Raw genomic sequence first — 23,155 nt, 5'->3', positions numbered from 1 at the left:
AATATATGCAATGTATTTTGGTGCATTTCAACAAACAGATTTAATAAACAGATATATTTGTTCCAATAATATTTTAGTCACCAAACATATTTAGAAATTGAAAGACTGTTAAATTATACAAATAAATTCAAGCAAAATACTGTATTGCAAATAATAATAATAATAATAATAATTACAACCTACAAAATTGCAACAAATTTTTCTTCTTTTTTTAAATACTTTTTTAAATTTGTATTTCATATTTTTTTATAATATATAAATTTGGCTCTACTAGTTTTTGGAGCTTTATCATAAGTTGTTTTGTTTAATAAGCTCCAGATTTGGCTTCAGTACTGACTAATCTAATGTTTATGCACAAATAAAATTATTATTAAAAAAAATTAAAAATCCTATTAAAAATATGAATTTAAAAGACAGATTTGTGAGAGGTGTACTAATATATGCTGAGCACTGTAGTCTTGTCAATAAAGACTAATATGTGGTCACAAATATGATTGATTTCCTTTATTTTGATTACTAACTAGGTAATTTTCATGGGTTAATTTTATTTTATTATTTTGTTTGACTTCAATTATATAGTTTTATGATTTTTGTTTAGCATATTTACCTTTATTTGTATTTTTACTTGCATTTTATTTAACTTTTTAGTATTTTATGTGATTATATATTAATATTTTTATTATTTTCTCAATAGGATTAATTTATTGTCTTTTCGCAGATTGATGCTCATCAGAGGAAGGAGAGCATGAAGGTGATGACTGAGACGTTCTATGCTGCACTTTTTGGATATGATGAGGTAAGCACTTAAAGTCCGCTCTGACCAATAAAAGAACCCATTTCACTGGTGTTTCTTTCATTTTCCAATTTGCGATTACATTTTACTGGAGTGAAAAGTGAGATCCCATGACATTCTACAGGCCTATGTAAAACAAAAAAGCCTATGCTGTCCTTGGTGCGATCTTCTTGACCTTAGAGCGAATAGAAAAATGATAGGCTACATGACGAGGTTATTTATTATGTTAACTGAAACATGTTTGTGTTTGTTGATTTTATATAAATTAATGTATATTGCAGTATTCCTCTCACAGAAGTACTTGAGGTAAAATTAGACTATAATCCACTGTTGTTTAGGCTGTTGTTTGTGCATGTAAAAATAAATCCCTCAAAATGGGTTTTCTCATTTAGATTACTTTGTAATATTCGTTACAATTATATAAATATTTGTTTTGTATTTATAGGTTTTTTATAGATTTATAGACCCCCCAATACATGAACATTAATCATCAAATTATTAAAGATATTACCTTCGAGGGACTGCTGGAAGAGTGTTGTTTTATTGGAATGTTTGATACTGCATGGCGAATCGGATAAAAAAAAAACACCGAATTTTTCGGTAACTTGGATGCACTCGATAGGTAGCTTCAGAAATCCGTGTGTGTATACACTATCCTGTCACAAAATGCAGTGAAAATCCTACACTAAGGTAATTTGTTTGATTGCAGTGTTTACATGTTTACACTCGGAGAACAGCATTTGCAGGGGATCTTTCAGTCCATAATATTGTAGTGACATTAACGTACTGTAAACTTAGTAACTAAATCATTTTGACTAAGGTCTGTCTTTAAACAATGAAAGAGTACTGCTGACGATACAAACTAACTTTGCCATCTGAATAAACAAACAAAGACACTGATCACACACTTACCAAATCTGTAGACACAGGACAGTCAACACCAACTGCAACCGCGTCTTTATTAAAAGGAGACGAGCGCAAATTCGGATTTCACAAAGCTCTTGAGTAAAAAATGTTCCGTACAAACGTATTTCTGTCAAGTGCATTATATTCTACATGTGAGTCCAGCTGCGCTCTCATAGCAGGAAATGAAAACATAACCTTCATTGCAGCACATTTATAAACGCAACACTGATGACCTGTGTCTCCAAACAATTCTTCTTCTTCCACTTGTTTTGGCAAACAACGCAGCATCTCCATGCCATCTAAACACTGTAACAGGTAAAGTTACAAGTCTTCGAAGCTGTCATGCATATTACTGAAGTTAAGCCACATACATAATAGAGCGTGCTGATTGGTTTGAACCTAGTGTTTCTCATGAATGAATGCTGCACACTCAGAGATGTCCCAATGCACTCGCAGGTAAAGACATTCACTCTCCACACTGGAATACACACTAGGATCTAATCGGCGTGACGCAGCTTCAAAAATTTGTTTTAAACCGGAAGAACGAATTTGCTCGAAATAACGCAAAAACAACCAGTTTTCACTTAATAGTGTCCTAATAGTGTTTATTGCTGCGTGGGACACATATATCACTGTCAACAGCTCAAAAAAATGTGTTTTTGGTGTTTCGTGACCCTTTAAGAATTGGGGTCCTGTGTGTTTTATAGTCTACATCAGTGGTCCCCAACCACCGGTCCGTGGAACAATTGGTACCGGGCCACATAAGAAATCATAAATTATTTCTGTAGAAAATATTCCCCCCGAGACTTGGTTTCTTCCACTCACCCTCGCCATCTCATGTGAAATGGACTATGCCAAAATCCACCATGGAGCGAAACTACGATAGAATATAGCTAAGTGGTGGTTGTTGATAGTTTAAAGTTATAAAACAGGTATTATAGAGTCCAAATTAGCAGAGCATTTAAGGATTGTGCATATATGTGTGGGTGCATCGCTAAGTACCCGAAATCATTGCAATATGTATCTATATGGAGTTTCACATAATCATACTCATTAGGGCTGTAACATGCCAATGCATACGTTTAATTTGGCTATACGGTTGTATTATTGTTAATATGTTCGTCAGTTGAAATGTTTGGCACAGATGTTATGTATTTGATGCAAATAAACCTTGATTGAAACATAATCAGACCGCGATAGTGCAACTAGCGCATGCGCACTGAGTTGTTCATGATTAACCTGGATGCACGAGCGATGTAGGTGTTCACGTGAAGCACCCCCGCCCCCCCTAGCCCACGGCCCACACCGGTCCGTTGTAAAATTGACACCCATTGACCAGTCCGCGGTGATAAAAAGGTTGGGGACCACTGGTCTACATCATTGTGGCAAGGGACTCTCAAAATCAAAGCGACACCCCCTGAAACCTCCCCCCGTTTGAAAATAAAGTAGGCTCCCCCAAAGGCAACGTTATAGATTGAACACTGCTTATGCTTATGACAAACATTGATTTATTTAGACATATCACCATGTAAAACCAAACCAAGATGGAATCACAACACTGTAACTATTTAAACGTCTGTTTTGGAATATTTTAATCATATTTAGTAAAATTGTACAATACTTAATGCATATACTAACATGACGAACACTGAACAATACATTTATTTCAGTTTGTATTAATCTTTGTTAACATTAGTAATTGATAATAAAGTAATTCATTGTTCGTTTTAACTCATTTGCTTGCATTAGTAATTGTTTAATTGTAATTAATAAATGCAGAACAAGTATTGTTCATTGTTTGTCCAGGTTAATAAATATCATGGAAAAACTGCTGGGTTCCACACAATCGAATTGTGTTGGGATGACATAAAGGAATTAAGTAAACTAAAAGAGATTTTGCCAAATTAAATGGATCTCATAAAACCACATGCAAAAAAAAACTCAAGAATTGTGTTGTTTAGCTCATTTCAAATAAGTAGTTTGAGCAAACGCAAACATAATTTTACAAGAGTACATTAACTAACATTACCATGCCCTGTTTTATAAAGAGCTTGCCTGTATTATGACCTAGACATAAACATAATGCTGCAGACAATTTAACTGTCACTCAAGAGCTTTTGAGCAAACAGTCAGATTTAGTGTTCCTGTAAATGTGTGTTTTAGGGAATCCTCTCAGACGATTGCGTTCTTGCGGCGGCGATCTGGAGGAACATTTTCAACAGACAGTGTGAAGACCCCAGACAGCTGGAGATGATGGTCGAATATGTCCGCAAACAGGTCAGTGTGTGTATGTGTGTTAGCAGACGTTTGTGAATGTGTGGATACTCAGAGGCCAGTTCTGTACTTTTGTGCAAACAGAGACGTGTATATGTGTGTGTATGTGTATGCATTTGTATATTCAGCATTGGAGTGCTGCACATCACCCGCTCTGTCAATCAGATCACCTGCCGCTGTGTTTAACAAGCAGACGCATCCATCTCCATCCCATAATGTGACATTGATATTTGCAGGTCAGCGTTTATTGTGTTGGTGAAGAGATTTTTCTTCTTTTTCGACAAGTGTTATCAAAAAATACCAAAATTCAATTAACTAATTAGTTGAAGCCCTCCGTATTAGGATAGCTTCTCATATCCCGATAACACGATGGTGTATCATTACTGAGAGTTCCATCAATTAATTGTTTATATATACTGTTATAAATAATTAGCCCTCCTGTGCATTTTTTTTTCTTTTCCAAAAATTTTCCAAAAGATGTTTAACAGAGCAAGAAATTTTTCACAGTATTTCCTATAATATTTTTACATTAGTAAGTAAGTAAAGGTTTACTGATAAAGCACATTTCACAGACATTAAGGCCCAATTCTACCTCTTAGCCCTTCCCCTTGCTTCTTTGGGCGTGTTCACTTGAACGTTTCGAAGTGTCCCACTTATCTTTATCTTGAATGTGTAGGACAAAGGGGAAGGGATAGATATCCCTCGAAACTGAGATTTTTCAGGACCACACTAGAAATCAAGGAAATTTCCCAGAATACACCAGCTACAACGGCAACATGGCTGCACACAGGTGCACACAAGTCAGGAGATGCACAAACTTGTCAAAATTACAAATTTTTGCAACAAACAGGCATATTTTAATACATTTATGACAGCGTTCGTGTTTTGCTGTCATGCTTTAAAAAAAAACGGCAAATTTTGCTGTCTATAATCCATAATAATAACTCCTGTATAGTAGTCGCACAAACCCTCTTGAGAGATTCCAGAGCCTTGGGCCACAACACAGAAAGCACGGTCACCTTTACTCTTAAGTCATGTTCTGGGAATTTGCCAGAAGACCTCAGAGACCAGCCATCGAAGTGACCATGTAAAAGATCTTGAATATAAAGGGGAGCCTGACCAAGCAAAGCTCATATGCAATTACATTTACATTTTACATACATTTAACCAGAAGACGCTTTACAAGGTTCAGTGTGTTTTTGTTCATTTATAAATATACACCTTATACAGATATATCATATTTTTATCTTATATGAAAATTCTCAACCGCTGGTTGTTGGGACCAAATTGGCCTTCTATTTATTTTATTTTATTACATTTTTTATTGAGTTCTTGTGCCCAAGTAGAGAATATTCCACTTTTCTGGTCGCTTTAGCACCAGATGCAGATCTATAATATTTTTAAATGATGTACATAATTGTAGTTTTCAAAGGCTGGTCATTGAAACCAAATTAATCTGTTAATGTCTTATAATTTTATATTATTTTTTTATTGTATTGATTTTATTTTATTATTTATTATTTTTATTTTTAATTTAAATAATTTTTTCATCTTTTTTTGTTATTTTATATTATTTTATTTTACACCAAGACTTGAGTTTTTGAGCCCAAATTGAGTAGTTTTAGGAAAATGTATTTTTGTTTTACAAGGTTCAGTGTTGTTATGTGCAGTGAACACCTATTTTTTTTACATTGTTGGTAAACAGGTGGGAAAAACTTGAGTATCATTAATTTATTTTAATTTAATTTAATTTACACCAAGACTCAAGTTAATGACCCCAAATAGAGAATATTCAGCTGGTCTGATATATTTTTATATTGAGAATTATACATTTAACGATGGGATTTATACGTAAACCAATAGGTAAAACTTGAGTATCATTATTGTATGTTATATTACACCAAGACTTGAGTTATTGACCTCAAATAGAGAAAAATCAACTGTTCTGTTTTTTTTAGGAAAAGTTTTAGGAAAGTTTTTTTATTAATACTTTGAGATTTATACATTTAACAAGAAGACGCTTCACATGGCATACAATGAATACATTTTTGTTTTACATTGTTAATCAAGGCTTATGTTCCTGCCCCCTTAAGCCATATTTGTTTTCGATTGTCTACAGAACAAACCATCGTTATACAATGACTTGTCTAACAGCCACAACTTGCCTAGTTAACCTAATTAACCTAGTTAAGCCTTTAAATGTCACTTTAAGCTGAATACTAGTATCTTAAAAAATATCTAGTAAAGTATTATTTGCTGTCATCATGGCAAAGATTAAATAAAGCAGTTATTATTAGAAATGAGTTATTAAAACTATTATGTTTAGAAATGTGTTGAGAAAATCTTCTCTCTGTTAAACAGAAATTAGGGGAAAAATACAATAAACCACAATTCATATCAAATTCCACAATATTTGTCAAAAGGAATCACCATGCCTTTTTTTTTTACCTAATCGTGCAGCCCTTCCTCTGACACTCACATTGAGAAACGCTTATCCTAAACAAGTGCCAGTGCCAAATCCCTTGCCATTCAGGCATTTGTAAAGTTTATACAATTTTCCATACAGTTTTCTTTCTCCACGTCATGTTCATAGACAAGCTTAATCATTGCCGTGAATGCTGGAGAGATTCCTCCAGCGCACACCTTTCCCTCTGGCCAGAGTGGCGTGACAGTGCGCATGTAAACACAAACAGGAACTGCTGAACCGCTAGTGCTGTCACGCCAGTGTGTGTCAGTCGTTTGCGCTACGCTAGCAACAGGCTTTTACGCCAAGACTTGAGTTCTTGACCCCAAATAGAGAAGATTCAGCTGTTCTGGTCGCTTTAGATTTATTAATTCGACAAGGTTCAGTGCTGTTAGCTATTTTCTAATGTTATATTTTCTAATATTTTTATAATATGTGATATAATTATAGTTTTCAAAGGCTGGTTGCTGGAACAAAATCAATCTCTTAATGTCTTTTTATTTTGTTTTATTTTACAACAATCCTAGCTGCTGAGTTCTGGATTAGTTGTAATCTGTGAACTTGGTTAAGAGGGATACAGGGCCGGAGTGGGACTCATTTTTCAGCCCTTGAGTTTCAAGCTTTAGACCAGCCCATCTCAGTTCACTACTGACTATATTAAAATAACGTAATTTCCAATTTAGTTTCTAATGATGACACGATCATGTCTTTTTCAAGGAAACAGTATGGGTTAACCTGTCTCATTTGCCCAGTTAGCGCGGTTCATTTGACATATGTGAATCCACCAATCACGCTCGGATCCGCGCCAAAACAGTCGCTCCGAGATCGCTGGAATGAGGTGGTCTCAGCTCAATTGAAACGAACTCTGGAGCGGATTGATTGTAGTGAGAAAGCAAGCAATCCGAACCCGGTTATATCACAGTTTTTTATGGATATGTAATAGGCATACGGCTATATGAAGAGAGAGGGCGGGAGGTCATTCCAGACATCTCAAGTCTCCCGGAAGTTTCGGGAGTTATCCACAAATGCACAGAGACTCCCGGATGCCCGCAAACGAGTGATAATCTCCCGGTAATCACGCGTCTCCCTCCCGATCTTTCTCACCCCTCCCTACTGCATCCCTCCTCGCTCCTCAGACACGTTGCACGCACCCTGTCAAACACCACCAAACCACCACCACCCGACAGCTGAGTGGGACTCTTTAAATTTACTCAGGCAATGTTCAAACTCAGGTAGGCGGCATCATAACGCAACATGCTGATCACTGGACCACAATGTCGCTGGTGCATTTGGAATAAAAAAAATAAAAATTGCAAAAAAAAAAAATAAGTACTGTCGTCTGGCGTTGTGATAAGTGGTGGAATGGAACAATATGATTAGACATTAATAAAAGTGAGTGATTGCTCCATATTTTATAAATTTCTTATTTAAATTGTTCTCTATTGGTCTAATGCAATCACCTGTTGTGATTTTTGCAGGCAAGAATTCACCAAGCTTGTAGAGATTTGCGCGGAACTAAATTTTGAATCCCGCTCCTGCCCGCACCCGCCAGGTTTTAGCCCAAACCCGGCTGCTCACGCTTATATTAAGCATTTGTTGTCCCGCTGCCCGCCACGCTCGATCCTGCTAGATCCCGCTGGAAAGAGCGGGGGGAGAACAAAACCAAAAACCACCCAGCTATACAGAATCCAGACAGCCTATAACAAGCTGTCTGTATAAACACACACACACACACACACACATAGCACCAAGCACACACACAGACAAAGCTCTCTCTCTCTCATTCGCGCGCACTAATACACACACAAACACATAAGCACCAAGCACACACACACACTCTCTCTCATTCGTGCGCGCATACACACCCACACACACACACCCACACCCACCTCATTCGCACGTGCGCACATACAAACAGCAACAAACAAGCTAAATACAGCATTGCTCTATTTCATTTACACACATACATACGCGTGCCACTCGGGAGTCGGGCGCGATATTGCTAGACAGCCCGCTCCCATCCCAGAATTAAACCCATTACCGATCGCTCCCGCGCTTTATTCGGAAATGTATTCCTGCGCCGCAGAAATCTGGTCGGGTCCCGCGGGAATCCAGACCTCTAGCTTGAACTTTTGAATGCAGTGAAATGCAAAACTTATCACACACGCTTGCGTTTCTGGTCTGTCGCATTCGCATGTCTATGCGCGGTAGTCTATGGAGTGAAAAGTGCAGTGTGATTGCAGCTTTTCAGTAGAAGTAGTTTTACCTACTATTACTAGTTTAATACTATTAACGTCATCTAAATTACGTTTGACAAATATTTGTATACTGGAATGGAGGTTAGATGTATTTACTTCTTTTCTTGGCCAAAAACATGGTCTCACATCATTAGTGCTGTGTGAGCATCATCTATTTTACATAGATTTAAAACAAATTGAAACTAAAGAGGTTGTTGAGTGTTTTATGATATGCTAAAATTTAAAAGTTTGTTGTTTTTCTTATGATTTACCATGTATATTTAGACATTACATAAAAAATGAGGTCATGAAAATTGACTTAAGTCATGGAAAAGTCTTGGAATTTTTGTAGTAAAAGGTGTATGAACCCTGTGTGTAATTTACTAAAAAAAATCATTAACAGTGTACCACTTTGTCTGACTTGCTCAAACAGCGACATAATAGCTCCCTCTTTAATAAATGTGTCAGCTTATTGCCATTTCTGGATCCTGCTCCAAAGTTTATCTATCAGTGCATGATTATCTGGACCAAATCCGCCATCAGCCGCTCTCCATCATTCAGCAGAGCTCAGGATGAGGTCATTACAGGTGCGGGCAGGAATTTATTACAGAGCGAAGCCTTTTTGCGCGAGGTGTGCGTTAGACGGGCCTGCAGGCATTCTGTGGCAAAGAAAAACAACAAATAAGCGTCATCCGAGTGTCAGGGGCCTGCTTAGCCCAGGATGAAGGGAGACGCTGGAGCGAGCGAGAAGGTGAAAGGAAAGAAAACAGTCGCAGGTGCAGCACATGAAGCATGATGACACAGCGCAGAGAGGGACCCTTCCAGTCAATGTGTGTATGTTCGTATGTGTGCACTAGTGCTTGACTGCTTCGTTATTCAGCGCTAATTGCTCTCGACACACACCCGCTAGCTCTGACATCATCGTGTGTGTGTGTTTGAGTTTCTGTTTTTAAACTCATGCTGCATTAAGAATCGTCAACTGGCTCAAATCTGTACAATTTACCATGAATAAATGGAAGGGGTCATTGCCAGAACTTTACTGATAAAAATGCTGAATACTGAGCCGTGAAAGGATTTTCTACATTTTACAGTGAACTACCGTATTTCTTTAATTTATAGTATTATACGTCACTGTATTGAAGTAAGAACATTACACATTTTGCTCTACAGACCAAAACACAACCATAAGCAGATGTGGATGAGAAGGTCACAAATAACTTTTGCCACAAGCAAAGAAACATAACATGGATTCAACAAGCTACTGGAAATATTCCTCAGAGATTTTGGTCCATATTGACATGATACCGTCACGCAGTTGCTGCAGATTTGTCAGCTGCACATCCATGAATCGAATCTCCCGTTTCACCACGTATCAAGGGTACTCTATTGGTTTGAGTTCTGGTGACTGTGGAGGCCATTTGAGTGCAGTGAAATCACTGTCATGTTCAAGAAACCAGTCTGAGATGATTTGCGCTTTATAACATGGTGCATTATCCTGCTGGAAGTAGCCATCAAAAGATGGGTACACTGTGGTCATAAAGGGATGGACATGGTCAGCAACAATCCTTATGTAGGCTGTGGTGTTGACACAATGCTCAATTGGTACTAATGGGCCCAAAAAGTGCTACGAAAATATCCCTCACAACATTACACCACCAGCAGCAGCCTGAACCGTTGATGGATCCATACTTTCATGTTGTTGATGCCAAATTCTGACCCTACCATCTGAATGTCTTAGCAAAAATCGAGACTCATCAGATCAGGGAATGTTTCTCCAATCTTCTGTTGTCCAATTTTGGTGAGCCTGTGCGAATTGTAGCCTCAGTTTCCTGTTCGTAGCTGACAGGAGTATCACCCGGTGTGATCTTCTGCTGCTGTAGCCCATCCACCTCAAGGGTGAACGTGTTGTGCGGTCAGAGATGCTCTTCTCCCTTCTTTGGATGTTGTACTGCTCAACCCAGTCTGGCCATTCTCCTATCACATCAACAAGGCATTTGCGCCCACAGAACTGCCGCTCTCTGGATATTTTCTCTTTTTTCAGACCATTCTCTGTAAACCCTAGAGATGGTTGTGTGTGAAAATCCCAGTAGATCAACAGTTTATGAAATACTCAGACCAGCCCGTCTGGCACCAACAACCATGCCATATTCAAAGTCACTTAAATCAACTTTCTTCCCCATTCTGATGCTCGGTTTGAGCTGCAGCAGATCGTCTTGACATTAGCCCCTTTCACACAGTCATACAGGTAAATATCTGGACAAATTGAAAAAAAAGCGCTGTTCACCCAGATAAGAACATGACGGTATTTTTTTCTGGAAAAGACCGTTCACACATCAATTCCAAAATACCATCTTATCGATCATTTTTTACACAGTTGGCATTAAGAATGAACATATAAACGTTATCTGACTAACATCTAGCAGCTAAATGTGTCTGGAAAAATATTCCAGAAAAATAATAAATTTTATCTTCACGAACAGCGCAGATTTGAATGTGTCTAAATGTTTTGATTGGCTAAACTAGAAGTCCCCCCGTCTCTTTTCGGCAATCTTCCTTCTGCGTTCACACAGCGCAGCATTCTGGTGAATTACTGGTAATATTACAACTTCTCTTCGCGGATTATAGCCGGAACGAATTTACCAGTATTTTCAAAAAGGGCCTATTCACACATACAGACCTTTCCGGAAGATTGCTGGTAATTTTCCAGGAAAGGTCTTTATGTGTGAAAGGGGCTCAGTCTACATGCCTAAATGCATTGAGTTGCTGCCATGTGATTGGCTGATTAGAAATTTGCGTTGACGAGCAGTTGGACAGGTGTTCTTAATAAAGTGGCCAGTAAGTTAAGTAGGCGCTCAGTGTCAACCTGCTAGACACCATCTTGGTAACACATAAAATGAAAGTGTGTGAGTGTTCGTATGAGTGCCCTAATGCTTGGCTGCTCTTATTCAACACTAATTGCTCTCGACGCACACCCACTACTCTGACATCATCGTGTGTGTGTTTGAGTTTCTGTTTTTAAACTCTTGCGACATTGAGAATGGTCAACTGGCTCAAATCCATAACAAATTAGGTGAATGAATGGCAGGTGTGGTTGCCAGAACTTTACCAATTTTAAAAAAATATGGTTCAAACCGTATAATACTTTTCTACATTTTACAGTTAACTACCGTATTTCATTAATTTATAGCAGAGATGCCCCAGGCAGGACCTGCTGACCAAAATAACCTTTGATTTGACCCACCATCCCATCTAAAAAGAGAGGGAGAATGATGGGAACGTGACAGATCTTTTGACAGAGATCAATATTTCAAAATGAATGTAACAATTTGTTTGTTTTACTGCTAAGCTACAAAAAGCCAACTGAAATTAAATGATTGAATTAAATGTTGTAAATGAATCAGACTTTTAAATGTAAATACTGTCACTTGACAGATAGAGGACAATGCATAAGATATCTGCGAGCAAATCAAGGTAAAGGCAGGAGCAGCTCAACTATTGTTTTTACATCGAACTCCATTGTGTCAAGGGATTGTTTATGTTTGTACTGTAATAAGTCCATTATTAAATAATACTGCATTAGTTAATATGATTTAAAGCAACATTTTCTAGTATTTTTTTAAATGTTACTGAACCAATTAGGATTACTAATTACTAATTACCCATGGCAAATTTTATATGTATGTTTGGTATATATATTTGGCCCACAGCCCTTAATCAAGTTTGCTTTTTGGCCCTTTATAGAAAAAGTTTGGGCACCCCTGATTTATAGTATTATACATCAACATCAATGTTTTGAGATGCAAACATATGCACATTATCATACCTGTGCTACTACCACCTGTGAACTATCTCTTTAGCTTTCGTTATGAGTGTCTTTACTGTCAATGTTGATCAATTTAATGCATCAGTGCTGAATAAAATGATTGCAGCTGTCTGGGTCTGTTGTTTTCATAGCTTGGTAATTACTTTGCAGGTCCTGCATTTATTAGCACAGCTGTCTTCATTATAGTCCAGGTTGAATTAGTTTTGCTTCAAACACCAAGAGGTGAATTCGTTGAGGTCTGTCTTTTTAACAGCACTTTTACATAGAAATGATGTGAAATGAGCCTGGATTTGATCAGACTTGGTGTGCGGTTCAGCCTCTTTTCAGTTTAGAGAAATCAGTGTCTTAGGTTTTGTAGGGCTGGTTGCAACACTTTGTGTTTTGTTTTCAAGGTTTTGCATATTAAACTGAATAGAATTTTTTTTTTATTTATTTATTTCAAATTTCACGTTTTATTTGTCACATAAAAAGTCACACATGGTATGATATGCAGTGAAATGCGTACACAACCACTCGTGATATTTGAAATAGTAACAGCCACAAAATAAAATAATAATAATAACAAGTCAAAATTATGTTTATGCAATAGTAAATAAAGCAAAAAAAAAAAATTTTTAATTACGGACTTTCAATGTAGAGTAAAAAAAAGTACAAATTATAAAAATATTTAAAAGAGATGTTCAGTGCATGGTACATAAGAGAGGAGGGAGTGTATCCTATGGCTGGTTTCTCAAACCCACTCACCTGTATGGAGTACACTAGAAATACACGTTATACTGTATGCTCGGGTTATGTGCAAATGTCCATGAAAACAAAATATTGCAGGATATAAATATTGATTTATCTGGGAAAAATTCTGAAAATCTAAATGTTGCTTGAAGATCTCTCCGAATTGCAAGGTGCAAAAAAATTTTGTATAAAATCAGAATATTTGTTGTTTATGCAAAGTCAACAACGTTAACAATTTCCTGTTTTTTGCTAGTAACTTACTGTAAATCTATTACAGCAAAAATACTGTATTTACATTTACAGCATCATTTATCTTATATATTTATATATATATATTTTTACTGTAAAAGACAGTGATTTTCACAATGCAACTTTAAAATACAGTAAATACAGTTTATATTACAGTTAAAAACTGTTATTTACAAAAATCATTAACAGTGAATATTGGATGGGGAAAAAATATAAATTGTGAGATGCAAACAAGAAATTGTGTATAAAATCTTTTGGAAAAATTTCAGAATAGACATTAGAAAATGCAGTCAAAATTATAAAAATATAAAAATTGATCCAAACAAACAAATGTTTGTATGTACAGTATATAACGTATGTTTTTTTTATATTTAAATATATATTATATTATATTAATTATATTATATTTATTATATTTTGGGCCAATTTTTTTCTTTATCAAGTTTTCTTTTTTCCAATAATAATAATTTTCTTTCTTTTTTTAATTCCTCTGTGAAACATGAGCATGTTTTTTAGCAAAGTTTAACACACACACACACACACAAAACTATTAAGAAACCACAAAATCATTCATGAAGAGTAATTATGATAAAAAAAAACATGTAAACATAAAACTTGAAGTAAACAAAAATTGTTAAAGTAAACACTTTATAACTTTGCAAAATATATATGATTAAAATCATGACAGCTTACACCCACAAAAAAAAAAAAAAAAAAAAAAATATATATATATATATATATATATATATATATATATATATATATATATATATATATATATATATATATATATATATTTTTTTTTTTTTTTTTTTTGGATTAAATTTGTTTTTTAAATTCAGCCCATATTGTTTGCAACCGCTTACCTTAAAAAAAGTTGATCCAATAAAAAGCCAAAAAAAATCTAATAAAAAGCAATCCTGATTTCCTCCGCTGTTGTTTTGTCCACACAGATGCAGGCCTACATATATATATACATATATATATATATTGTAAATATATATATGGAAATATATATAAAATATATATATATGGAAATATACATATGGATATATATATTTTTTTATTAAAAAATGTATATAAATAATAAAAAGATTATATCTAAAGTGTTTATTTTTTATATTTAAATATATTTATTCTAATATTATATATTTTGCGCCAAAATTTTTTGAATATGATTATGGTTATGAAGTTTAATTGCCATGTGAAACGTGTGCATGCTTTCAGCACACAAAACAATCACATTAAGAAACCACCAAGTCATTTATGAACAGTAATTATACTAGCAGAAAACACAAGTTAGCATATCAAAGTCATCAGCTGTTGGAAAACACTTTATAACACAACAAAATATGATTAAAAACATGACAAATTACCCCACAAAACAGGATTAATTGAATTTACCATTTTTTTAGTGATTGCAAACAGTTTATATGGCTGAATTTATACAAATTAAGTTGAACTAAATTTAAGTTGTTTAAATTCAGCCCATATGAATTGTTTGCAACTTCCCTTTAAGTAAAAAAAAATAGTAAATCCAACTGAGTCATTTTTTTCACTGCACCTCAAAACAGATTAGATTATTGCTCAAAGTATGCTTTCATTATATAGCAGTCCTGATTTCCTCCGTTGTTCTTTTGTCCACACAGATGCAGTTCATCGACGCTCTGGATGGGGAGGATCTGCTGTTAACAGGAGAGGTCAAATGGCGCCCCCTGCTGGAGGAAAACGCACAAAGCATCCTGAAGGTTCCAAGCCCCACCTACAACGACACCGGCCTCTAGAGCCACCAATCAGGACGCAGCACTCACCTCAGTAGCCACACCCACTTCATCTCTGTCTTTTCTCTCCCTCACTTTTTCCTGACTAGTGAGCATCAGCACACTATTGAGAATACAGCACACACACACACACACACACACACACACATTTATTCTCAGATGTATTGAGAGTATTAAGGAACGGTTTGCACTCTCCTTTTTCTAAATGGATAGAGTATTCTTATATTTATATGTATGTCTTTCCATACGGCAGCGATGTTGCAATATTTCTAGGAATATTTCCTGCTCTCTCACTTGTACCTCTCTCCTCAGTGTTTACGGCGCGACTAGTTGTGTTTTATTTTTATTTTACTCTCAATGTGTTGGAGGAAAATGTTTCGAGTGTGTGAATGTGAGTGTATTTTTTATTTTATTTGTCAGAGTTATCCACCAATAAAAGCGCATCGAGTCTCGAGCTCCTCTGACCTCACAGGCGTCTCGTCTGTTTGCCTTTACTTGCAGCCATTTACTACTTTTTTCTTGACTAATTTGGGGAGTTTCTTTGTTTTGCCGGCTGTTTACTATGGAATATCTTGAATATTCATTCATTTCTTTTCGGGTTAGTCTCTTTATTAATCTGGGGTCGCTACAGCGGAATGAACCACCAACTCATTGGGCATACGTTTTACACAGCGGATGCCCATCCAGCTGCATCACTGGGAAACACCCATACACTCCCATTGACACATACACTACGGACAATTTAGTTTACCCAATTCACCTACAGCGCATGTCTTTGGACTTGTGAGGGAAACCGGAGCACCCAGAGGAAAACCACGCCAACAAGGGTAGAACATGCAAACTCCACACAGAAATGCTAACTTACCCAGCCGATGCTTGAATCAGCAACCTTTTTGTTGTAAGGCAACATCGCTACCCACTGCGCCGCCCCATATGGTGAATTCGCTTGTCAAGTGTGAGGTCACGCCAAGCGGCTTCCGGGTCCAAGCGCTCTATTCAACTGAATGGAGAGACTCATGAAATGGTAATAATAAACATTTACAAAGCGATTAAATACTTTCGAAAATCACGATTGCAGTATTTATGTCCATGTCTAATATCCGATGTCAGAAAGTGATTCATTTTTTTTTAATTGTTAAATTTTTGGTATTTGTTATGCAGCAGAGATTGTTGTGTACACTATGACTTTATATAAAATTAACTTTAATGTGTGGTAGGAATAAAACGTGATCATAAACAAATGATTTCTCCACTTAAATGAATGACGGCTTGGACCCGGAAACAGTATTACATACGTCATCACTTAACAAGCGGATATATGAATACTATTGTGAAGCTCAAAAAAAAGAAACATTTTGTAAAATAAAAGTCTAGTTTAGAACTGGATGAAGAATGGTGTTCGTTGTGCGTTGGTGCTTTTTATAATGTTTGTGCAGATGAGAGTTTTAAAATAGAGGAAACAGTAAAACTGTATAGTGGATTTTATCATTGAATTCAATTATTTGCGTGGCACCTTTCACAATAATTAATATCCCACAGAAACTTTACAAAACGCCCACATTATTACATTACTACTAGCTGACAAAAGTCTTGTCGTCGATCATAGTTGTAAGAGCAGCAAATAATAACTTGACTTGTAGTTGATCATTTGGAAAAGTGTCAGAAGGTAGATTTTCCCAATGAATCATTTGTTGAACTGCGTCCAAATCATCACAAATACTGCACAAGACCTACTGGAACCTGCATGGACCCTAGATTCTCATAGAAATCAGTCAAGTTTGGTGAAGGAAAAATCATGGTTTGGGGTTACATTCAGTATGGGGACGTGCGAGAGATCTGCAGAGTGGATGGCAACATCAACAGCCTGAGGTATCAAGACATTTGTGCTGCCCTTTACATTACAAACCACAGGAGAGGGCAAATTCTTCAGCAGGATAGCGCTCCTTCTCGTACTTCAGCCTCCACATCAAAGTTCCTGAAAGCAAAGAAGGTCATGATGCTCCAGGATTGGCCAGCCTAGTCACCAAACATGAACATTATTGAGCATGTCTGGGGTAAGATGGAGGAGGAGGCGTTGAAGATGAATCCAATGAATCTTGATGAACTCTGGGAGTCCTGCAAGAACGCTTTCTTCGCCATTCCAGATGACTTTATTAATAGGTTATTTGAGTCATTGCAGAGATGTATGGATGCAGTCCTCCAAGCTCATGATGGAGTCAGACACAATATTTAGTCTGTTTTCACTGTAGCATGACTTTATTTTGTATACTGGACATTATTTCTGTAAGTGACAAGACTTTTGTCTAAGCAAAGTCAGACATTACTGTCTTAATTAAAATTCAAAATAAAGCCGTCATATATATAGTAATAGTAATAGAACTCTACATCATTGTAATAATGTATTTTCCTAAAGAATTCCCATACACCATAATGATAAAAAAAGTTTAACAGTAAAGATATACAGTTGAAGTCAGAATTATTAGCCCCCTTTTGATTTTTTTTTCTTTTTTAAATATTTCCCAAATGATGTTTGACAGAGCAAAGAAATTTTCACAGTATGTCTGATAATATTTATTATACTTATTTGTTTTATTTTGGCTAGAATAAAAGCAGTTTTGAATTTTTTAAAAACTATTTTTGGGACAAAATTATTAGCCCCTTTAAGCTATTTTTTTTTCGATAGTCTACAGAACAAACCATTGTTATACAATAACTTGCCTAATTACCCTAACCTGCCTAGTTAACCTAATTAACCTAGTTAAGCCTTTAAATGTCACTTAAAACTGTATAGAAGTGTCTTGAAAAATATAAAGTAAAATGTTATTTACTGTCATCATGGCAAAGAGAAAATAAATCAAGGTATTAGAAATAGGTTTATAAAACTATTATGCTTAGAAATGTGCGGAAACAATCTTCGCTCCATTAAACAGAAATTGGGGGAAAAAATTAACAGGGGCACTAATAATTCAGCGGGGCTAATATATATATATATTTATATATATATATATATATATATATATATATATATATATATATATATATATATATACATACAGTTGAAGTCAGAATTATATATATATATATATATATATATATACACACACACACACATTTATATACTACTACATTATTACCATGACGTAGAGTTCTATTGGTATTATTGTCATGATTATAAATTCGAATGTAAAAAGATAATACTAAATATATTTTAAAAAATCCCAGTGAAACTAGACTAACACTGCTGTACAAAATAATAAATAGAATAAAATTGAATAATGATGATGATTCTAAAATATGCTACATTCTCTCTTTACAATTATTTATTTATTTATTTATTTATTTATTTATTGGTCAAATCCAGTTACCAAAAACAGAAAGCAATTACCAGTATTTCAGAATATGAAATATTTGTGTATATCAAGTTACGTTTGTAAATACAAATATATATTATTTTAAATTTTCCTGTATATGTAATGAAGAATTGTGTCTGTCTATTCCATTCATATGAAATTCCAACTTTACTAAAGTACTATTTCTGAGCTCATTAAATTTTATTTCTCTATGTAACAGAAGTGTGCTAGAAGCTTGATGATAGTAGTGCTTCAGGTGGAGGGCCACAGATGGACAACAGTTGCCATAGAAACCACAGGTTTTTTGTTATGACCTGTTGACTTTCCATTTGCTTTACCACGACCTGCAGGTAATGTCTAGAAGGGATACAGCTGAGAAAACTAACATCAGTATAGCATAAAATTTGTCACACTGTACACCAATACTTTGTTTTTACATTAATGGAACGGGTAGAATTTTGCTTGAGGTAGGGGTAAAGATTAATAAAATACAATTGAATATTATTATATTTAATATTGATAAAAATTCAAACAATTTTTGTTACAATTATTAGTAATAATACTTATTAATACTGTATAATTAATGTTTTAACATTACTTTGCCAGTTAAGTTTAGGGTTAGGGTAGAAGTAGGTTAATAAAATACATTTAATGGGTAATTTAATAACTAATATAAATATTTTTAACTTCCGGCTGCGGCTGTATCCATTCTAGCAACAACCACGACTTCAGAGTGTTAACTCATAAACCGTCATAGCATTGAAATGACGTGAGTACCATCCTATATAGAAACCGTTGATTGACACTTCAATTCAAACTAGATTTAGATCCTCAAAAACATTCCCTGAATTCTCTGGGTTCATTACAAAGGCATGCGATTGATGTCGACCGAATGCGTCTTTCAAACCACACTCAAACTAATAATACACAGCTTGTAAAGCCAGTAAACAATAACTTCAGTATGATGAGCACAAAAAAAAACAAGTGCATTACTGTAGTGTTCAAAAAAACTTGGTCACACTTTATTTTAACATGTCCTTATTACAAATACTGAGTAACATTATTTAATTACATATACTTACTGTATGGTTAGGGTTAGGTTTAGTTGCATGTAATTATGCACAATTGTAATTACTGTAGCATGTACACAGAACGTTTAACAGCAAAGTGTTACCACATATCTTTTATGCAAGAGTTAATGAATCCTTTTAAAAATGAGATGAATATTTCTGTTTTTAAATTCACGTCATGTCTGTTGCTATAAACAAATTTTTGTTTTTATACCAACTGAGGAACAAGTCAAAAATAATATTGTGTTTTGTAACTGTCCTAATGTTAATAGAGTTTGTTTTAAAGCCAGCATAATCCTTTACAAAAATATTGGAGATGTGTCATTTTGTAGACAACAGGGGGCGCTGCAATTTGACAAAAATCTGCTGTTTTAGTGGCCCATCTGAAAATAAGCATTTAAGATGTTAATTGAAGTCTACAGTAATTCTGTTATCTTTCCATATAAAAGTAGATTAGTATCTTGTGAAATTAAAACAGTGTTCATGTATAGTTATGTAAATTATTAGCCCTCTTGTGAAATTGTTATTCTTTTTAAAATATAAGTCAAGTGCTGTTTAACAGAGTAAGGAAATAATTCACAGTAACTAATTTTATTTATGTATTGTCTTCTTTTGGGCTGAATAAAAGCATTTCTGTTTTTGTATTTAACAAGATCACATACACTATGGACAAATTAGTCGACCCAATTCACCTATATCACATGTTTTTGGCCTTGTGGCGGAAACCGGAGCACCCGGACGAAACCCAGGCGAACACAGGGAGAACATGCAAACTCCACACAGAAATGCCAACTGATCCAGCAGAGGCTCGAAACAGCGACTTTCTTGCTGTGAAGCATACGTGCTACCCGCTGCGCCACCGTGCTGCTCTAAGTAAAATTTTAAACTAATTGAAAACAAATGTCATTTTTTTTCTGAAAAGAGAAAATAAATAATATAAATGAAGCAAGGATATACAAAACCAGTTTTTTAATTTCATGACTGGTCAATAGTATTAGCCCTCTTAATAATTTATTTTACTATTGGCTACAGGACACACCACTCTTGTCCATTCATTTGCTTCATTAAGCTTACTTCAATCTAATTTACTCAAACTGTAAAACATTATATGATCAGTAAGTCCTGACAGCACATGTTTTAGGTCATTGTAGCTTAGTTTAATACGTTTATCATGTTCTAACTTAATGGTATACAGTAAGTCACGCAAGCTGTTTTACGTCAGTTTAACACTAAGTTCAATGGACACATGGTGTTATTTTGATTCTGCTTAAAGATTAAATATCTGTCTCTCTGTCTGTCTGTTCATCCATCCATACATCCATCTACCCATCCATCTGTCTATTTATCCACTTATCCATCCATATATCTATCTACCCATTATCCATCCGTCCGTCCATCTGTGTCTATCCATTCATCCGTCCATTTATCCGTCCGTCCATATATCCATCTACCCATTTGTGTCTATCTATCTATCTATCTATCTATCTATCTATCTATCTATCTATCTATCTATCTATCTATCTATCTATCTATCTATCTATCTATCATCTATCTATCATCTATCTATCTATCTATCTATCTATCTATCTATCTATCTATCTATCGTTCTATCGTTCTGTCTCTCTATAAACCCATCCATCCATATACCCATTTGTGTCTATTTATCTATCTGTCTGTCTGTCTGTCTGTCTGTCTGTCTATCTATTTATCTGTCGTCCATCCATCTGTCTATCCATCCATCCATATACCCATCTACCCATTTGTGTCTATTTATCTATTCGTCTGTCTGTCTATCTATCTGTCGTCCATCCATCTGTCTATCTATCCATCCATCCGTCTGTCTGTCTGTTTATCATCTGTCTATTTATCCATCCATATATCCATTTTTGTCTATTTATCCATCCGTACTTCCGTCTATCTATCTATCTATCTATCTATCTATCTATCTATCTATCTATCTATCTATCTATCTATCTATCTATCTGTCTGTCTGTCTGTCTGTCTGTCTGTCTGTCTGTCTGTCTGTCTGTCTGTCTGTCTGTCCATCTGTCTATTTATCCATCCATCTGTCTATCTATCCATCCATCCGTCTGTCTGTCTGTTTATCATCTGTCTATTTATCCATCCATATATCCACTTTTGTCTATTTATCCATCCGTACTTCCGTCTATCTATCTATCTATCTATCTATCTATCTATCTATCTATCTATCTATCTATCTATCTATCTATCTATCTATCTATCTATCTATCTATCTATCTATCTGTCTGTCTGTCTGTCTGTCTGTCTGTCTGTCTGTCTGTCTGTCTGTCTGTCTGTCTGTCTGTCTGTCTGTCTGTCTGTCTGTCTGTCTGTCTGTCTGTCTGTCTGTCTGTCTGTCTGTCCATCCGTCTATTTATCCATCCATCTGTCTATCTATCCATCCATCCATCCGTCTGTCTGTCTGTTTATCATCTGTCTATTTATCCATCCATATATCCATTTTTGTCTATTTATCCATCCGTACTTCCGTCTATCTATCTATCTATCTATCTATCTATCTATCTATCTATCTATCTATCTATCTATCTATCTATCTATCTATCTATCTATCTATCTATCTATCTGTCTGTCTGTCTGTCTGTCTGTCTGTCTGTCTGTCTGTCTGTCTGTCTGTCTGTCTGTCTGTCTGTCTGTCTGTCTGTCTGTCTGTCTGTCTGTCTGTCCATCCGTCTATTTATCCATCCATCTGTCTATTTATCCATCTACACATCTTTATCCATCTATCCGTCTGCCTGGCAAAGACAAAAGATATCAGTTATTGGAATTTAGTTATTACAGCTATTATGTTTACAAATGTGTTAAAAATCTCTATTAAACAGCACTTGTTGTATCAAATGATCTTTTCTTGTCCAAAATCCAACAAAAAGTGCTCAGGGGTAGCTCTTTGGGTAAGGAATTCATCAGAATAAACAGCAAAAGAATGTCCAAGGCACTTGAAAAATGTGAAATAATTCAAATATTAAAAATGAAATATAAAAAAAGCCTTTTTTGAGATGGCTATTCCAGTCATTTTCTGTATTGATCATTTCTAGTCGTCTCAACTTGCATCAGTCAAACTGACTGAAATTATTATGTTAAACTTTGTACAATTTATAAATATTAACCAATTAACTTATTAAAATAGGTTAAAGTAACAGAAAAGCTTTTGTTGTGAAGGCTTTGTGTCATATTATTTTTTACAGTTTTGGAAGTTAAAAAAAAACGAATGTAAATTTCACAGGAGCTATTAATTGTGTTTCCTACTGTACATTATCAGTTCTAGAGGTGATATCTTCCTCCAGGCACCACAGACTTGTTTTCTGATGGTATCAAACGCAGTTGAAGTGTTAATAATGATATCCTGGATGTCTGTCAGTGTTTCTGCAGAAGGCTCTGGTGTCCTGCTGCCGTCCTCTTCACTGTTTGCAGATCTTCCGGCGCTCAGGACTGTTGACTCT

The 23,155-nt window shown here is 35.3% G+C and overlaps 1 protein-coding gene across 2 annotated transcripts in view; it reads left to right on the top strand.

Moving 5' to 3' along the window:
• uqcc1 (ubiquinol-cytochrome c reductase complex assembly factor 1) overlaps positions 1-15,725 on the top strand; it is a 47,282-nt gene extending 31,557 nt beyond the window's left edge. Inside the window, 3 exon segments of one of the 2 annotated variants that reach the window (NM_001076755.1) lie at positions 719-796; positions 3,863-3,976; positions 15,125-15,725. In NM_001076755.1, coding sequence (NP_001070223.1) covers positions 719-796; positions 3,863-3,976; positions 15,125-15,259 — 327 coding nt within the window. In that variant the 3' untranslated portion in view covers positions 15,260-15,725. 2 annotated transcript variants of the gene reach the window in all.
• The last annotated feature ends 7,430 nt before the right edge of the window (positions 15,726-23,155 follow it).

Source organism: Danio rerio, chromosome 6, assembly GCF_052040795.2.
Source record: "Danio rerio strain M-AB ecotype USA chromosome 6, GRCz13ab, whole genome shotgun sequence".
NCBI classification, from domain to species: domain Eukaryota; kingdom Metazoa; phylum Chordata; class Actinopteri; order Cypriniformes; family Danionidae; genus Danio; species Danio rerio.
This window is presented reverse-complemented; position numbering and strand designations above follow the sequence as displayed.